Here is a 19,318-nt window from a genome sequence, read left to right as displayed (position 1 = left end):
TTTTTTACATATAGTCTCAGAGAGGAAACCTGCTAAATTTTTCTATTAGTAGCAAGGGATCTTTTATATGCACCATCCCACAGCTGTTGTGAGAGATCAGTCGTAGTCCACTGGCTGGAATGAGAAATAACCCAATGGGCCCACTGACTGGGATCGATCCTAGACCGGCCATGCACCTGGGGAGCGCTGTACCACTGGGCTACGTCCCGCCCCATATGAATGTAAACAAACCTGCTGCAGCTGAATTTTCACTTTCTCAAATTCCTTCAGTTTGATCTTGTCCTCGGCTCGCTTGAACTTCAATGTTTCCAGTTTCTCGTTCAGATCTTTGATCTCCGCATTCAACCCGACCATCTCCTGCTGCTGGTGCAGACTCATTTCGTCCATCGACTTACTCATCGTGGCCGGGTTCGTCCACGAACTCATCTGCTGACCAGAGCTAAGGTCAGTCTTGGAAGAGGACTTTTCAGAAAGATTGTCCTTCGAGGAAGACTTTGCTGACAAGTCCGTTTTGGAGGAGGCCTAAAATATAATTGTTCAAGTGAACGAAATGAACAAAGCAGTAAATTTACTGAATATATATATAGTAAAGTACTCTCATAATGAATATATTATATGTATTGTAATACATGGAACCTATATCGTGATACAAAAACATCTCATAATACCCCATATCCAGTGTTTATGGTAAATTATTAAATGCATACATTTATATCGTAAAGTTAGATGTGACTACGGTTTAAATACCTTTCATAAATTCATCCTATGGTATTATGTTTGCAATATCTAATCATATCAGACAATAAAAGACAAGCAAACATTGAGAAAGTGCACAATGATCTCAAATGGAGTATAAAATGGTGGCTCTCCTTCAAAATGTATGCAAAGCATCAACTGAAAGCAGAACGGCAAACCATATCGTAACTTTTGGATGGAGAATATAATTTTTTTTTTGACAAACAGCAAAAACCTCGGAATCATTGTACAGACGATTAAAAATCCAGGATTGTAGATAATTTGGGAAAACTCTCATCTCTGTCCTACTCACCTTTTTAGGCTGTGAGGCATGGACCGGCATCTTCGACTGGGGTTTGGCTGGAGTCGCAGTAGGTTCTGAAGCTCTGTCATCCACAGGTGTTGCTTCTTTGCTGCGTGGCAGTCTAGACTTGGCTGGAGTTGGGGTACTGGTGGGAGAGACCTTGGACGCAGCTTCCTTCTTAGGATTCGGTGTCGGAACGCCTGACTCAGCAATGTTCTCAGTACCTAAAAACAACATGTTTATACAAATTGATAAAAACAACAGCATATTAACCAGGCTCTAATGGCGCCATTTGATGATATTAGATATCAATCATTAAAAAAACTACGTAGTAAAGTCAAGACAAGCAGACTCAAAGCCCTCAATGTTTTAAAACTGTCTCAAAATCCTAGTTTTTCATTTAACAATGTAGCGCACCCAAGTTTCAGCCTGTATAAATGGATACTAAGTTTTGTTAATCTATAAACCTGTAACACATCTGGATAAAGTTACAACAGAGTGAAACAAGAGTCTGTGACGTTAAAACAGGGAAATACCCTGCAAAATAAACCACAGCTTGTCTCCATCACCGTTAGTTTTTCTCAGAAGTATGTGCTGTTTTTAAATATGGATAATACATTCCGAGGTATTAAAAACACCAGGATGACCAGAAACACTTCAGATGTACAGAAATGGATAATCTAAATAATAAAATCTAAGTAATATTGGATTTCAGTTATCAAAAATGGCTCTACTAGTAGTATTATGCTAGTGATTTCCCTAGAATTTTGGCAAGGCATGGTAGACCAAACACTTTTGGGGCATTTTCACCATTTTCGGGGCACTTGTTTTTCATTAAAAATACACAAAAATTAATTGAAATAAACATTAATGTAATTTATGTGCTTGTTTTAATAAATGAATGGCAAAAGATATAAAAGGCATATTTTATTAATTAATTAATTAATTACCTTTTTGAGTGTTTTATAAAGGCAATTTTAGAATTAGTGAAAAAGGCTTTTTTAATCTCAGGGCAGCATGGTGCTGATTAAGGCAAAATGGTGCTAGACTATTGAGGCATGGTGCTGCACCATGCTAAAACAAGCTAGGGAAAACACTATACGCCGTGTTTAAAAAGTGGGGTATATCACTTCAAAATTACAATCTCAACAGCTAATTACAACATTAATAAAGGATGATGTGTCAGTACAGACATATTATTAGCATTCAGTTTAATGAAGCTGACAACAAAACTTACTTTTCCCAACATAACTCGGAGGTCTAATTCCAGACTTGCGTGGGAGATGCGTTCTCCCGTCACCCCCCGCCGAAGGGATGCCAGGCGGCTTGGCGGGAATATCAGGGGGAACTGATCGTGAATCGCCTACACCTTCAATAGGTGTGATCTGAAAATCAGTACAAATAAACACCACTAAACATAGTGCTCCATTAAACAAATGCTCCATTAAAAGCAAAGCTGACACTGTATTCTAGTTCAAACTGGTTAGGAAGGAAATGTATTATTTAATAAGGCACTCAACACATTTTATATACGGTTATATAAATTGGTAGAAAAACACCATGCTAGAAAAAACATCTAGCACACATCCCTAACCCTAGATGATAAAGCAACCTTTTCATTGGTTAATTTCTCTTCTCATTTAGGAGGTAGATGGCTGTTGCTAAATGTTGATTATGTCATTTCAAAAGCAAGACAGTATGTGACGACATGTAATATGTACCACTACATGCATTCCTTTTCATCATGTAATATATATGAGCTGAGAGAAGGAGTGACGTCACAGTACAAAAATGAAATGCAGTGAATTTTATAATAATTATACTAAAATTATAAGATTGATTGAACTAGAAAATACTTCTGGCACTCGTCCTTTTGTAGATTTTTTTTGTGACACAAGTCTCGAGTGGAGTTTGCTAAAGCTTGTTTCAAAGATTGACTTTCTTCAAGACTCATGTCAGAAAAAATATCTACATGTGTAAATGGTTTCATGCCAGAAACTATTAGACTAGTGATGTTACTAAATGAACACAATCATTAAAATAATTATAATGTTTATAGTGATGCTTAGAAAGTAACATTGTATAATATGCAGTTGTTTACTGAACTGTATTTTGTAAATGTAGATCTGTGATGTCACAACCTTAATAGTCAGCTGTTAAAGGACATCATTTAGTGTAGTGGTGTTTCAATAAATAAACATGTTTGAGTTTAAAGAATCTTTGTCACCTGCATAATTACACCTGAGTGTTTATTAAACAGATCACTTATTACATTCCTACATTCATACAAAAGTATAATCTTCTAAGTAATAAAGCAATGAATCTGAAAACCTGAAAGATTTCTAATTGTGAACAGTAGTTCTTTACTATAGATTAGTATTAGCTAGAAAGATTCTGTAACAGATCTAAACAACAGGAAAAGATAATTATGATTGGGAAAATAGACTGAAATTATATTTGTTTAATTATGCTCCAACACAATGTTTATGTGTCAAAAAAATCTTAAGTGTCATAAGTTACACCTATTTAATTGCAAAAAGATGTAAAAGTTAAAATTGTAATATCTGCAATATAATGGATGATCTACACACAATTGCTATATTTAATTTATTAGAAAGAGCATTAGTTACACTAGGTAAGATCATAAAAGATTAAAAAGAAAACACCTCGATACCTGTGACTGCCTGACGAATATGCCATGACCATCTGGACATGAGAAATAGGTCTTCCCTTGCACAGTGCCATTGTTTTTGCCAACTGGTTCATCAAGAACTACTCCAATCCATTTGCCTATGTCCCAAAAAGTAAAAGTGTTGTATCCATTAGTGAGCAAATCATATAACTCATATTACATTAACTACAATGTACATATATATAACTCCATATTTAAAATATACATGTAAACGTTATCATTCTACTCTTATTTTACATATATGTTTTCAAAAGAGTTTAAATGCTTTAAGTTAATAATCATATGTGGAGATGGCAAATTCATTTAACAAGGGTGCAGAAGGTACATGTACTAATCTGCTTGCAAGCCAAATGTAACTGAAAGTTGTGACAAATAAGTTTAAAAAATAAAACAACCGATTCAATAGGCAACCTCATTCTTTTTCAGAAATATTTTGTATACTAAAACGCAAAAGAAACGCAGGTTCTCATTAAATTGGATATAAAATATTAAAAAAACAAAACGAAATGAAGATTTCAACATTTATTTTGGAGCTACACCAATTCGGCACACATTGGTGTTGGAAATTTTTGATTGAATTCCTTTTTGGCTATTGTTTCATGTCATAAAGTAGGGTGGGGGTCCATGTTAAAAATGTGAAAGAGACGACCTGTAGCATTGTCAAAGTCAGTATCGCGTGTGACCACCCTGGGCATTCAAACAGGCAGTGCAACGTCTCCTCATTGAGTTGACAAGCCGTTGAAAGAATGCCTGAGGGAGTGAGTTCCATTCATGGACCAATGCTGCCTCCAGCGCCTGCATATTCTGAGGTTGTCCGCGAGCCTGAAGGCGACGTCCGATTTCATCCCAGACGTGTTCGATAGGCGCCATGTCCGGTGATAAGGCTGGCCACGGCAACGTTGGGATGTTGTGCTGAGCCAGCAACGCCTGTGTTGCCCTGGCAGTGTGCGGCCTGGCATTGTCTTGCTGCAGCAAGCGCACACGTGGGTGAGCGGCAAAGAAGGGAACGACGTGATTGTTGATGACGTCATTTTGGTACACGGCGGCATTAACGCGTTGTCTGAACACATGAAGTTGTGTTCTGTGGTTGAATGAGAACCCACCCCACACCATCACACTACCCCCGCCCCATCGGTCGGCCTGCAGAACGCAGCAGTCGGAGTAATCATGTCGACGTCGCCATACTCGGATTCGGCCATCAGCGTTGGAAACATTGTAACGGCTCTCATCAGTAAACAAACATGGCCACGTATCTTTGATGTTGTTGCGCCCACTGTTGACGTTGTTGGCGGTGCCGAGGGGTCAATATTGGTCCCACATTACGGAGTCCTGCTGCCCTCAGACGGCGTCGGACGGTATCGGCGGACACTGGACCACGTGGACCACGCACCTGGTGAGCGGTGTTAGCTGCTGGCAGCATCCGATTCCTAAGGTGGGTCACCCGGATGTACCGGTCTAGGGCTGCGGTTGTCACCCTCGGGCGGCCGGTGCGTGGTCGATCGTTCACAGATCCAGTGATTTGGTGACGTTGAGAAAGGCGTGCGATTGTCGAAACATGACATCCCAATTGTCTGGCTACAGCAGTACGGGTCTGTCCGGCTTGCAACATCCCGATGGCCATCCCTCGCTGGAGTTGCGTCAGTCGCGGCATTTTTAAAATGTGATTCTGTTGTCTGTCACTACTCAAATTGAATTTATGCGATTAAATCCAGGTGTGTAGGCTTTATAAGCATTTCAATGAGTGTGTTTGCACTGGATTCATGATACGGATGTTCCAGCACGTGCAAACAACGTGTTTTGAGAATTCGTGACGTCACACAGGTAATGAAATTGACACGCAGGTGGGACTGCGGTGTGGGTGTGTGCCATGTCCTTTAACACAGTTGAGGTTCAATTCCACCAAAGATACTGCTTTACAAAGTGCAATTCTTTCGCATTTTCAGGACCTGCGTTTCTTTTGCGTTTTAGTATATTTGACCCCTCAATTGTTGTTGTTTCATTCAGCACAGAATGAATTAATCTGTATATCAATGAAATATGTTTTTCACATTGATATAATATACAAACCATTGGAAAAAAGTGTGGTTCCAACATAGGCCACTGTCCCAATATGACCTTTACCAATAACTTCCACCCGTGTGCCAACTTTGGTTGTCTTAGGTGAATCTGCCATCATTTAACGGCCACCTGAAAACAAACAATACAGAATGAGTATTAAATAGCACACCCTTTCATTCGAATCTTTATATATTGCCTCCACTATACTGGCAGGGAACACTGTGTTTTCAAAATCATAATTAGTGATATTTCTAGTCAATTGAAAATTGATTAGCAACCACTGTTTAATGTTTTAAAATTGTGTAGTGATCTCTAAAACTTGCATAGTGAATCGCGACGTGATACTGAGCAAAACTGGGAAAACAGACCAAACTCCTGGACTATGTATCCAAACAGAATGACTAACCTACATAATTATATACAGTTGAATCCCATTGGCTCGAACCCCGTCGGTGCTAGAGAAAGTGTTCGACCCATCAAGTAGTTCGACCTAATCATTCAGTCAACAACTTGTAACTTGGGACTTCATTTTTAGTTTCAGCTTTGCAGTGTATTCGACCCTTTTGAGTTCGACCAAACAAGATTCTACTGTATTTGGATATGAGCTCTTTTTTTCAAATGAGGAATATTTAGCTAAAAGCTGTCTGAAGTTATTGAGTAGTTAAAAGTCGAAGTCGAAGTCACCATGTAATATTTTGGACCTAACCTGATTTCAAAAACAAAATCATACAACAGACGTCAAGACACGACTTGTTTAGTGTCATGGTTCACATAGCACCTTGTTGATCCCTTGTTTTACTTAGACGCGAGTAATGCCAAAAATGACTAATAATTAGTAACTTCCATTTAATAAAATGATATATTAATTATGAGTTACTTAAAAAACAGTTTTTATTTTGTTTAACGACTCTACTATTACTGAGTACTATGGCACACTGATTAATTAATCATCAGCTTATGGATTATCAGCATGGGATCTTTTATAGGTACTTTCCCACAATATATGACATTATGACCATAAGAGAAATCAAGGCAAGCTGAAGATCACTCTTTGAAATGATGCTTGACAAGCAATCACATGAAGTTTCAAATACAGGTTTAATGTACATTAAGAATTTTATGGAAAGGGGATCAATTTGCCACTATCTTAAAAATGTCCAGGTGAGTGTGGAGGGGAGCAGGTGTGATCATTTGCCTTTCCTGGAAAAGACGGTACCATGTCAGTTACTATGGATATAGATCATGACATTAACACTAAGAAATGTACCAATACACAAAACTTCAACTTTTTAAATTCTAGATTATGGATTTGATAGAGCAGTCAGAAATGACAGTACCCTAAAAAGTACCAGTGGTATACAAAGAAACCCAACGCCTCTATGTGAAAAAAACCTGGTGCTATAGTTTCTTGAGGTAACGTAGAGCACAGTGTGTGTGCCCATGTAATAAGTTGGTATTGGTTAACAACATTTAAGTTTAATATCATGACTGGACTTGAGAATTATCAAACTAAAGCTCTGTGGCATCAGATTTAGGAAGAAATTTGTATTTGAGACACAGTAGCATGCTACCATTTGGTCGTCGACGATTGCCAAAGTATTACACATTCCTCTCTAGCCCCCTCCTACAACATATCAATAAGGGAAGGGCTAGAGGTGACCCGAGCTAGGGCGGAGGGAAAAACAACATAAATCATTCAATCCATGATGACAAGCATGCCAACACTTAACTAAATCCTCCCTAAACCAGGTCCCAAAGTTGCATTTGTGAATCTGATTGTCTGAGCTATTTAAAAAAAAAAGTTTTTTAAATTAATACATGTATGTCAAAATATTCTGGGCTATAGCTTAGGCCGAACCCGAATCCGGGTCGTTTTGCTTTAAAACCATTTCGAACTCTGCGTTGTTTCACCCTTAGTCCTATTCACCCACGGTTGGTTCGCCCTAAATCTCATTCGTACCGACTCATTTCCCCCCACCCTCAAAAAGTTATGTTTATTATAGTTTTGAAGTGTACAACTAGAATATATAAAAAAAATCCCTGTCAACCTTCCCAGTTTTTCAAATATACTTATTTAACTTGGCTAAAATTCCAATTTTACAATGCCAAGCATATGAAAAGTAACCCCCATGTTTCCGTCTATACTAAAGTCGATGGAAACCACTGCTATTGGTTTCTATGTATCACACTAAGTGTACAACTACAGTGGTGGATCCAGGGGAGGGGGGCTGAATAGGGTGGCTAGCTACCCTCTCCTTTCCTGGGCATTTTTTTAAAATTTTAATGTTCATTCCAAACATATGCTATTACTTCAAAGTTTTGTTCAGGAAGATGCATATAAAGCCATTCCGTTATCGAACATAATATGCATTGCCCTGTTGTCAATCAGGTGTACAACTGAACCGAGTATGGCTTGCATCGGTAAGACAAAATTATATAATTTTCTATATATTTTGGTGTGAATCAGAAAAACCGCAAAATATTTATCAACTTTACAGAATTATTAATTAGGAATTAGATCCTCGGAAATCAATGTAATAAGGCTCTAAAATGTCCTGGATGCCGAAACTTCAGGTTTTTTCCCCCCAGAAGCCTTCACCATGGGTTAGCCCCCGCCGGTTAACTGCATCCCAGTCCAGCCACCCCCTCTTATTATTTTCTAGATCTGCCACTGAACTAGAATATATAAACAAATCCCTGTCAACCTTCCCAGTTTTTCAAATATACTCCTCTAACGTAGGCTAAAATTCTGATTTTATTATGCCGAACATACGAAAAGTGACCCGCATGTTCAGTGTATGAGATTAACAGGGCTTGTGATGAACTCGTATGGAAAACTTACTCGTATGGGGGGAAATGCAGTGAACTCGTATGGAAATCCACAAGTGAACTCGTATGGAAGACTTGCTCATATGGGGGAAAATGCAGTGAACTCGTATGGAAATTACAAACTGATATATCCAATACTCATTATACTGTATACTAGTAACTATATAGCAACTTCAAGAACTTGTGTGTAGTTTTTATGCAGAGTTCGACAAATCTGCTAGCCAGCTATTTATTATTCATTGGATGCTTGTTACAGAATAAATTATACATGATTGAACATACTTTGAACATACGGGTGACACGAAAATAGGTGACTGTCGTTGACGCACAAATACGCAAATAGTTATACATAAATAGTATAACAAGTGTATATAGCAAAACATATATTCAAGAACGTTCATACGTTTCCAAAATAACAGTATCCCGATATCTCGATACCAACACCCAGTATCCCACCGGGATACAATATAATACACAGGTGAGATGCTGAAATGTTAGTTCCAACATCTGGCCGAAAATGTTATCTCGAACACTGTTACACTGCATGTTTCCATCTATACTAAAGTCAATGAAAACCAATACATGATCATTTACATGTTAGCATTCTGTACTTTCATTCTGTACTTTCCATTCCAGTTATGCAGCCTATCCAACAAGACGTTGTCGAGTGTGCTGTGCAATTACCCCCCACCTGGGGGGATTAATTGCCTCGTATGGAAGCCTACTAGAGTATCGAGTCTCGTACACCGGGTCACGGGCAACCGTGACCTTGGTGTACGGAGATAGGATTCCGAAGAAGGGAAGGTGGAGGAAGAGGAGACGTGCGCCAGCGGCGGCGCAGGGGGAGTCAAAACTGGCGGCTAAACCGCCGGCAGCGACTCCGTCTGCTGGACTGCCCAACGCCGATCTCCCGAAGAAGAAGACGAAGAAGGAAGTGGCCCCGGCTCCAACCATCGCAGTCTCTTCGACGGAGAAGGAGGAGTTGAACGAGTTTGACACAGCGATCTGTGTCACACCCTACAACAGACCTGATCCACCGGCCTTTTCTTCTGGATTTCCGGATGTGTCGCCAATTAAACCGGCGAAGCCCGTAGAGATCCAGGCCCGGAAGACGGCAGTGGTGAAGAGGAAGGCAACCACTCCCCCAAGTGCCACCCCAGCCAAGCCATGTCGCCCCACTCAACCGCCGAAGCCAGAGCAACAATCAACGGGACAATGGACACTTAAGGCCAGCAAGTTACATCTGCGGTTCCATCAACTCATCAAAACCAATCTAGAGGACGTGCGCCAGCTCATCAGCGAGCCCAAACACAAGGCGTACCACCCACTGCCAGCCAATCCCGATGAAGTGGACTTCGCCGTCCACCGAGTCCAAGTAGATGTGGATATCAACACAGTTTACGTCACCATCCGCCGGGGGGGGGGACGATACAACCAAGCGCTGCTACTCAAGGAGATGGACAACCCCACCCTACATCGCATCCTCAAAACCATAGCGGGGGAAGATTACAGATACATCACCAAGAGTTTAGCGGCCTCCCCTTACCAGCCTGATCTTCCACATCTGGACACCACCGACTTCATCGGATCGCCTTAGAAGCCAACCTTTCCTAGGACAGGTATCAATCTCCTTTTTTGGGCTAGTTGGACTTAAAAAGTTTCGATGGTTGTTCAAAATTCTTATGTTTATTTTTTTATAAATAGTCCGACGCACTTTACTTTGGCGCCCGTTCAATTGCTCACAATCACCTTAAAAACCTTTCGACCGAGCAGTCTCAACTACTTTTGGCTTTAATTTTACTGTCCAGACATGCTTTTGGATGCAGTTATTCTCGGTAGTCGTAGTTTGTCAAGTTTTCACCAAGGAATCGGAATTCAGCCAATCACAGCTTGGCCTCACTTGGTGCTACGATTTGGTCCACTTTCTCGCTGGACTCTACTAACTGGCTATTTTCCAAATTCTGCCCACCTCAAACTTCAGCCCCCCACCCCCCCACCCCCCTTGCTCCGGAGTTAGTCACTGGCGAAGTCAGAGGCTAAATCCGTAGTGGGCGTGCCTGAACCTTCGTGGATAGGGGCACGTTAATAGAGTTTCCCTTCCCTTTACATGTTAGTTTGACAGTTTTTAATTAAATTAGATAGGGTTAATTTATGGTACCATCATACAATTTCGATTGGCATGTTTTGGATACTTTGTTTGTACTTTATTAACAAAATAAAAATCGAAACATGGGGCGAAACGTTAGAGGTACGAACCGACCCTGTTCAAAACGACTCGGGGTGAACTAGTAATAAGGGCGAAACGACCTGTTACCGTCGAACCCTGCTTCACTGCCTTCAGTGCTTAGTCTTACTACTCGTAGTGGACAATTCTGATGCAATTTGCAACGTTACACCGAAACGATGACACATTTTATTTACTAATAATGTTGTATGTGAAGTGAAATTATTACCTGACACCACACAAGGGTAGCAAGAGAATTTCTTATAATTTTGCAAAAATCTATGAAATGACGTCTTTCACCGGAAATTATTTACGTCTACCGGAAGTTATAGTAATTATGTGGTCGCTTATATCATTATGCTTTAACTCTTTTTTAATGCACAAGTTCTTTTTGGTCTTTATTTATTGAACATATTTAAGTGCTAATTAAAATATCCTTTGTCACATTTTGTAAACTTTTAAAATACCTAAAAGCGTATGACCATTTTTGTTGTTGCTAATTCATAAAAGATGGCCACCCAACAAGAAGGTGTGTAGACGAGACCGAAAAGAAAACTTGTTTTTTCTTCATGTTCAACTTTTTGGAACTCGCTTTTAAGAGAAACAAATAATTTAGTATTCACATAATGTGGGCAGGTCCGTACATAGGAGTTGTCAGTCAGACTTCATTGAATAATGCATGTTTCTGGCAGGCCTCTCCCCCCCCCCCCCCCCCACCACACACACACAAACACACAAACACACAACTGCACAAGTTTGATTACCGGTATTGTCAACATTATCCTCAAGTAACCGTGAACCGGCCTATTAATGGGAAATTTTTCTGCACACACATATTGTAATGTACAATCTACTTGAAGTAGTTTTACCATGTTCATTTTATTGTCAAAATCAACCAACAAATGTTAATATCCATATGATTTTCTGTTGTGAAGAGATTAAATTGTATGTCGTAGTCTAATGTTGACATTCTTCAGCTACTCCCGTAAACCGGGCTATTGTTTTCAAGAGTCACATGGCGTCACCAAAAATGTAAATTGTCACAGTATAGTACTAGTAGCAGGAGCAATGGGCAAGTATCCTCGTTTAATCGAAAACCGTACGACTAAGAGGAAATGGCTGGTGCGCATGCTCAGTCATGTCATGCTATCAATTTAACGACATTAATGTTTACCTTGTTCAATTTTAAAATAAAATGTATAAAAAGGTAAGTACATACTCGCATGTTGTCCCTGTTCCATCAAAAATTACACCAGGTGGTAAGAAAACGTCATTTTAAAAGCATTATCGAAAACCGTACTATGACGTTATCAACGTAATGGCAACTACATAAAATCGGCTTTTCCTGCGAAAACAGTAACATGACAGTCACGTGACCTAAAAGCGGCTATCCGGAAATGATCCGTCATTACTCATTTGGCAGTGCTAGCAGACGTGTTTGGTTGTGTGGATTCCGTTGTGCACTTGTTACTGTTTAGGAATGCATTTGCATTGCATTCATTAAGATTCCAGGGTGCAAATTAACTGTAATAAAAAATTTCACTGTGCAGAAAACTTATTCTTACTTTTTTCCCCGCATTTTTAAGGAAATTTGTTTTAAGTGTACTTCCTTAATAAGAAGTTCCTGTCGTATCAACGATCGAACATGTGCAGCCATTACAAAATGCCCAGAAGTAAAATAATACGGTTTTTGATTTCGTACGGTTTTCGACAATTGGCGATATATTGTTTAGCCGATATTAGGACTTCCCTGTTTTAATAAGACCCATAAATGGTCATAATAGCGGAGTTTCACTGTAATACTAATAAATAAAAAATACACTAAAGTTGTAGATGTCCATTTTTAATGATATCGTCAAAATTATTTATGACCAGTAAAGTTGAATTTGGGACAAGTTGAGCCAACACTGAAGAGTTGACCAAACACTGGGGAGAGTTGGTAACTTTTTTTGGGTCAAGTTGACTAAATTGTTTCGAGTGAGTTGATCACCAGATTGGGCGAGCTGATTTTGGGGCGATTTGACCAGCATTCATTTTGTACCATAGTCATTTCATACCATTGTGAAAATCATAATCATACTAGTTGTCACTTAGCAGTGCATAAAATTTGGCATGTACAATTTTGTCATTCATCTGTCAGTTATACAAAACCAATATTAACATAAACGACAGATCATTCATGCAAAAGCTGTAATTGTTCGTAAAAAAATCTGAAAAGATGTGTTGGCTAATTTTATCATTGTTTTTTTTTTTTAAAGAAAATAATAGAACAGGCCTACATTGCTGGTGTGAGAAAGATACAATGTATCCATTTGAAATCAGCACAAAGTGGACATCGCAGTGATACAAAGTCGGCATTGTCTTTGGAAATCTTGAAAAAGTTTAGTAACATAATCGCACGTTTCTTTTGATCATTTCCAGAGTCCGAGGAACTAGATGCAGAAGGTAGAAGAAAGAAGCATGAAGTTTTGAAAATGTATTATGGGATTGACGAAGAGCAGCCAGGTTCCACTACAGTTGATCCGATTGATATTGACGGAGCTCACTTCAAGCCATCTATCTACCTGGACACACTCATACAGAAAGCTTCCCTCACAGAACTTATGGACAGGGAGAATGACATGGTTCGACAGATTCGATCCCTGGACAGCGACATGCAAACCTTGGTTTATGAAAACTACAACAAATTCATCAGTGCAACAGACACAATAAGAAAAGTTGGTGTTTTTACATTTAACCATAATATAGAATTTATTTATTTAGTTTTTAATAATAATAACTGATAATGAATTTTTCTTGAATAAATAGTAATGTTAATAAAAAAAAAATTGACTTACTAATTAATGCTGAATAACTAAATACAGTAGAATCTTGTTGGGTCGAACTCGGAAGGGTCAAATACACCGCAGTGCTCGAAGCAAAAATGAAGTCCTGAGTCCTCATCTACACTTGCACGTTTCTCGAGCACAGACGGGGTTCGAGCCAATGGGATTCAACTGTATATAGTAATAATGTTAAGTTGTTGTAGTTTGAGAAACCTGTGCATCATTTCAAAGTAACCAACCATTTCTGCAGTAATATTTAACCTCCTACATTCACTGTTTAGTTTATACCTGGAAGTATATATACTAAATAAATTATGTGAACTTTGTAAGTTACTATAGTTTAAAAGTGTAAATATATGTCCATCTCTGACATATGACAAATTCTTTTTCAGGAGAATTAACTAAAAACATCAATTTTAGGTCTTTGCAACCATGCATGTTATCGTAATTAAAAATATATGGTAAACCAACGCATTAGAGTAAAATTGAAACCCAAATAATCTATACATTTTGTTAGTTTAAAATTATTTTGTCCAATATTTTGCTCTTTTGGGAGGAAATATAATACATAAAAATTAAGATGGTAATGAATGTAAGAACATTTTGATAATTTATAACCCATGTTTATTTTCTTATTGTCAGTTACAGTAGTTTAAACTATTTTGTATTTGTAAATAAGTTTTCTCTTTTTCTCCGATCATAGAGATTATCTCCCTTTATATAATTATTTTTACATAATTTAATTTTCCAGATGAAGAATGATTTTAAGAAGATGGAAGATGAAATGGATCACCTTGCAACCAACATGAGTTCTATCACAGAATTTAGTGGCAATATTAGTAACACTTTACAAGATCGAAGACAGAAAATTACTAAGTTAGCAGGGGTTCACTCATTATTAAAAAAGGTATGCATATATAACTTATAAGCAAAAATCTAATTCTTCATCAAAAGAATTGACAATATAATAAATTAAGATTCTGTGAGAAATAGGACTGACATTGATGATGATGATATAATTAATATTTTTCTTTTCATATGATTGTAACTCACACTTTGACAAGGAATCAATTTAAATGTTTAATTTTTTTCAGCTCCAGTTTCTGTTCGAGTTGCCTGCTAGATTAAAGAAATGTATTGAAATGCAAGCCTATAGCCAAGCTGTGAGGTGAGTTTGAACCAACATAGTTCATATAGTAACAATTGCTTGAAAGTTCTCAGGCTGTGAATTAGCAGGTTTCTGTGCTTTCACAAATCCCAGATTCTGTGTTAAAAGTTGTAAAATTATGAGATGGAATCTGTGTAACATCATTTTACAATTTTACCAGAATCCTAAAAAAAGAAGAAGCTAGATTCAGTGCTTGCTTCTTAATGCATTGTTTAAATTGATGATTCATTCATCCAAATTGCAAAAAGATTTTCTTAAAGATATTTTTTCAAGTTGAGTAATTTATATTCAATTGGTTTATTTAGCTTGGCATCACCATCTTAAAATTTCAGTTAACAAACATGTGTATGTATCTCTTGAGGGCCAGTACGTAATCCAATGTTTACAAGAATCTGATATGGTCTATTTATGGGGGTATTTATAAAGCCATACATATTGTGGGTAAATTAAGTTTAGAAAAATCATTTCATTTCATTTCAACTTATTTTTGTGCTTATATCCAATTAAGGTTCAAGCATGCTGTCCTGGGCACACACCTCAGCTATCTGGGCTGTCTGTCCAGGACAGTGGGTTAGTTGTTAGTTGGTTAGTGGTTAGTGAGAGAGAAGAGGGTGTAGTGGCCTTACACCTACCCATTGAGCCCTTCAGAACTTGTTCTGGGTTGGAGCCGGCACCGGGCTGCGAACCCTGTACCTACAAGCCTGTAGTCCGATGGCTTAACCACTACGCCACCGAGGCCGGTTTAGAAAAATCACTAAAAATACCAATTTATTCAAATTCAGCTTTAATTCATAAATTAAAATAATTACTGTGAAGTAGTTTTTAAAAAAATGATTAAAAAGCATTTATTTAGCATTGAAAGTAATTTACTCGTACTAATATTTTTGAATTAATTTCATACTTTCATCAACATAAATTATGATATCACAAGATATGAGGGGCATGTTCTTTTTATCATCCATTATCATTCTTTTCATTTGCGACAATTGTAAACAATGTCAGTAATGTGGGTTGAATGTCACTATATTTGGCAGTGGTAGACTCGTTCTAGTAGTGGCGTGACATCACTAATGATACAGGTTTAGCGCTGAAACATACACAGTGACGTAACAAAAAGAAGCGATATCTCTTAGGAGAATATTACAGGAGATATCACAAATTATAATGCCAGCGATATCTCCTACAAAAGCCTTTAATGGATGATAATGGTATATACTAATAATTATTTGTACGTACATGTTTATTAATGGGTTGAGATTTACTGTCATTTAGCTCAGTCAGGAGACTGCTTGCCCAAAATGCTTGGTTCATAGGATCCATCCTCCTTGGCAGACATAATGTTTTTTCCCCGTCCCAACCAATGCCTCTGATTTGGTATATATCATACGAGTTGTTCTATTTGTGGGAAAATACACATAATTCATTCTTTGCTGCTAATTGAAAAAAGTAGAGGGTGTTTCCGCTGAAGACAACTTATAATCATTGTTCTCTTGTGGTGTCATTAAATAAAACAAAGTTTGTCATATTTTATTTCTTAAGATACTACACCAAGGCTGAACGAGTGCTACACCAGTATCAGCATATGCCCAGTTTTCAAGCAATCAACCAAGACTGTAATGTTATTATTGAGGAACTAAGCAACAAGCTGCGAGATCATTTTAAAGACAGAGAAGTGGGTACCAGGCTTTTAATATCATTTTTGTTCATTTACCTTTCAATAAAATTTGACAATTTGCTGAAATGCATAGATTTTATTAATGTAGTTTAATATTTGCTTTATTAAGCGATGTAAATATGTATATATTGAATATGTAGCTATTTTGTTGAATTTGTGTATGTTTTTTTTTTTAACAAAATGCATGTGTCTACTTTATTTATCATTGTTGGTTTGATCTCAGTTTCTGTCTATCTGTCAATCTGCATGTCTGTATGTCTTGTCTCTGTTTAACTGCCTAATTTGTAATAATATTACTGTTTTTTCTTCAGTCAACCCCCAAACAGCTGGCCGAGTGTGTTAATCTACTACTGCAGCTAAACGAACCAGCAGAGCAACTCTGTCAGGAGTTTCTATCACAGTAAGTCCTTTCTTATTGTCAAAAAAAGAGAAAAATCCATTGGTTTTAGTCTTTTGAAGCAGTTATTGATAGATCATATCGAAACATTATGGCTGTTCAGCTATTTATTCTAAATAATGAGTCAGATTTAAAAAAAAAAAAAGTTTTATATATGGTCACCGGCCTCGGTGGTGTCGTGACTAAGCTATCAGACATACGGCTGGTTTGTACAGGGTTTGCAGCCCAGTACTGACTCCCACCCAGAGCGATTTTTAACGACTCAATGGGTAGGTGTAAGACCACTACACCCTCTTTTTCTCTCACTAACAAGTAACTTACTGTCCTGGACAGACAGCCCAGATAACTGAGGTGTGTGCCCAGGACAGCATGCTTGGAACTTTAATTAGATATAAGCATGAAAATAAGTTGAAATGAAATATATGGTCACAGTGAACAGAGTTTGTCACAGTAGGAGTGGGACGTAGCCCAATGGTAAAGCACTTGCTAGATGCGCAGTTGGTTTGGGATCGATCTCCACCGATGGGCCCATTGGACTATTTCTCGTTCCAGCCAGTGCACCAAGACTGGTATATCAAAGGCCGTGGTATGTGTTATCCTGTCTGTGGGATGGTGCATATAAAAGATCCCTTGCTACTAATGGACAAATGTAACGGGTTTCCTCTCTAAGACTATATGTTGAAATTACCATAAGTTTGACATCCAATAGCCAATGATTATTAAATCAATGTGCTCTAGTGGTGTCATTAAACAAAACAAACTTTATTGTCAAAGTATTTATTTCAAATGTTATACTCACTATCTTGGGTTCTAGAAATGTTTTGTGTTACATATAATTATAAAATGTGTAATGAGAAATTCTACCTACTTTTTCTTTTCTTACAGTGCTCGTCAGAAACTTGATGAAGATCTTAATGAATTAGATCATCAGATAAAGCTGCAGGCAGGGGAGATAACTGTTACAGAAGACCAAAGACCTGCACAAGCATATATGAACAATCCAATGGTAATCTTTTGTCGATTTACTCACGATATGTTACACCCTTATGTGGATATGTATTTCTGATGTTTTTGTTTGGTTCACATTTTATAGAATTAATATGATGTATTTTGTCCAGTAACATATAATAGTTTTATTATGTGAAAAAAACCCACTTAAAATTTGAAGGTGAATGAAACTAGTTAATCAGTGTTTACTGTGTATAGTTCATCAAAATATGATCAGTGTGTTTTCTTTAAAGAAAGTGCACGCAATTGCTGTATTATAAGACTAAATTATATTCCTTTAGTCAATGAAGATCTATGTTTTAAAAGAGATTCTTGTTTTACAGGATGTTTTAGAATTTGTTGATTCTGGCTGTAATGTGTTTCTTAGCAACATGTGCCTCGTGATAGCTTCGTACAATGACATGTTCCTCAACCGGCATCTTGAGCAGGACAAGTAAGTGTGGCTATATTTTAATCTGTGACTTCAGTAAGTGTCCAGTTGTACAGCACCAGAATATAGTTATATGTTAAGCATGCTGTCTTTAACCAGGGTTCGCAGTGGTCTTTATATTCATTGAAAGTCTTTGAATTTGAATTTGTTTTTTTTTAGATCTTTGTTTGAATTGTAATAAAAGTCTTTGAATTGTAATAAGTCTTTAAAAGTCTTTGAATTGTAATAAAAGTCTTTAAAAGTCTTTGAATTGTAATAAAAGTCTGTCTTTAAAAGTCTTTGAATTGTAATAAGTCTTTAAAAGTCTTTGAATTGTAATAAAAGTCTTTAAAAGTCTTTGAATTGTAATAAAAGTCTTTAAAAGTCTTTGAATTGTAATAAGTCTTTAAAAGTCTTTGAATTGTAATAAGTCTTTAAAAGTCTTTAAATTGTAATAAAAGTCTTTGAATTGTAATAAGTCTTTAAAAGTCTTTGAATTGTAATAAGTGTTTAAAAGTCTTTGAATTGTAATAAGTCTTTAAAAGTCTTTGAATTCTCACAAATCATAGCCAAAGCAATGATGATATCTTTTACAGCTGTGTACATTTGATATTTTCCAGTTACAAGGTTTAATCCGTCATGATGCATGTAAAAAAAGCTCAATATTTTGCCATGGACAGCAATGTAACCAAACTGATTTGTTATTTTTATCACATTCTGTTGTCTTTGACTGCTGTGTAGAAGTCTTTGAAAGTCTTTGAAAGTGGCTGGTAAAAGTCTTTGAATTTGTTTGGTCTTTGATATTTTCCAGTTACAAGGTTTAATCTGTCATGATGCATGTAAAAAAGCTAAATGTTTTGCCATGGATAGCAATGTAAACATGTAATGCGTTTCTTAGCAGCATGTGCCTCGTGATAGCTTCATACAATGCATATTACATGTTGCTAAGAAACACATTTACGGCTATGAACCCTGTTAACACATACTCGAGCAA

General features: G+C 37.4%; 2 protein-coding genes across 5 annotated transcripts in view; one reads left to right on the top strand and one right to left on the bottom strand.

The window, feature by feature from the left end:
- Positions 1–11,145, bottom strand: part of LOC121383103 (dynactin subunit 1-like) — a 59,380-nt gene extending 48,235 nt beyond the window's left edge. For all 4 annotated transcript variants that reach the window (XM_041512884.1, XM_041512886.1, XM_041512885.1 and 1 more), the window contains exons 1-6: positions 11,072–11,145; positions 5,799–5,918; positions 3,714–3,829; positions 2,277–2,424; positions 1,049–1,263; positions 232–522 (exon numbers count right to left, since the gene is read on the bottom strand). In XM_041512884.1, coding sequence (XP_041368818.1) covers positions 232–522; positions 1,049–1,263; positions 2,277–2,424; positions 3,714–3,829; positions 5,799–5,907 — 879 coding nt within the window. In that variant the 5' untranslated portion in view covers positions 5,908–5,918; positions 11,072–11,145. The remainder of the gene's footprint in view (positions 1–231; positions 523–1,048; positions 1,264–2,276; positions 2,425–3,713; positions 3,830–5,798; positions 5,919–11,071) is intronic.
- Positions 11,146–11,273: 128 nt separating this feature from the next.
- Positions 11,274–19,318, top strand: part of LOC121383369 (vacuolar protein sorting-associated protein 51 homolog) — a 40,329-nt gene continuing 32,284 nt past the window's right edge. The window contains exons 1-8 of the mRNA XM_041513356.1: positions 11,274–11,371; positions 13,264–13,559; positions 14,419–14,574; positions 14,762–14,835; positions 16,375–16,507; positions 16,822–16,910; positions 17,793–17,913; positions 18,239–18,348. Coding sequence (XP_041369290.1) covers positions 11,353–11,371; positions 13,264–13,559; positions 14,419–14,574; positions 14,762–14,835; positions 16,375–16,507; positions 16,822–16,910; positions 17,793–17,913; positions 18,239–18,348 — 998 coding nt within the window. The 5' untranslated portion in view covers positions 11,274–11,352. The remainder of the gene's footprint in view (positions 11,372–13,263; positions 13,560–14,418; positions 14,575–14,761; positions 14,836–16,374; positions 16,508–16,821; positions 16,911–17,792; positions 17,914–18,238; positions 18,349–19,318) is intronic.

Source organism: Gigantopelta aegis, chromosome 10 (genome assembly GCF_016097555.1).
Source record: "Gigantopelta aegis isolate Gae_Host chromosome 10, Gae_host_genome, whole genome shotgun sequence".
Lineage (NCBI taxonomy): Eukaryota > Metazoa > Mollusca > Gastropoda > Neomphalida > Peltospiridae > Gigantopelta > Gigantopelta aegis.
The sequence above is the reverse complement of the archived record's forward strand: the minus strand, read 5'-3'. Positions and strand labels throughout refer to the sequence as shown.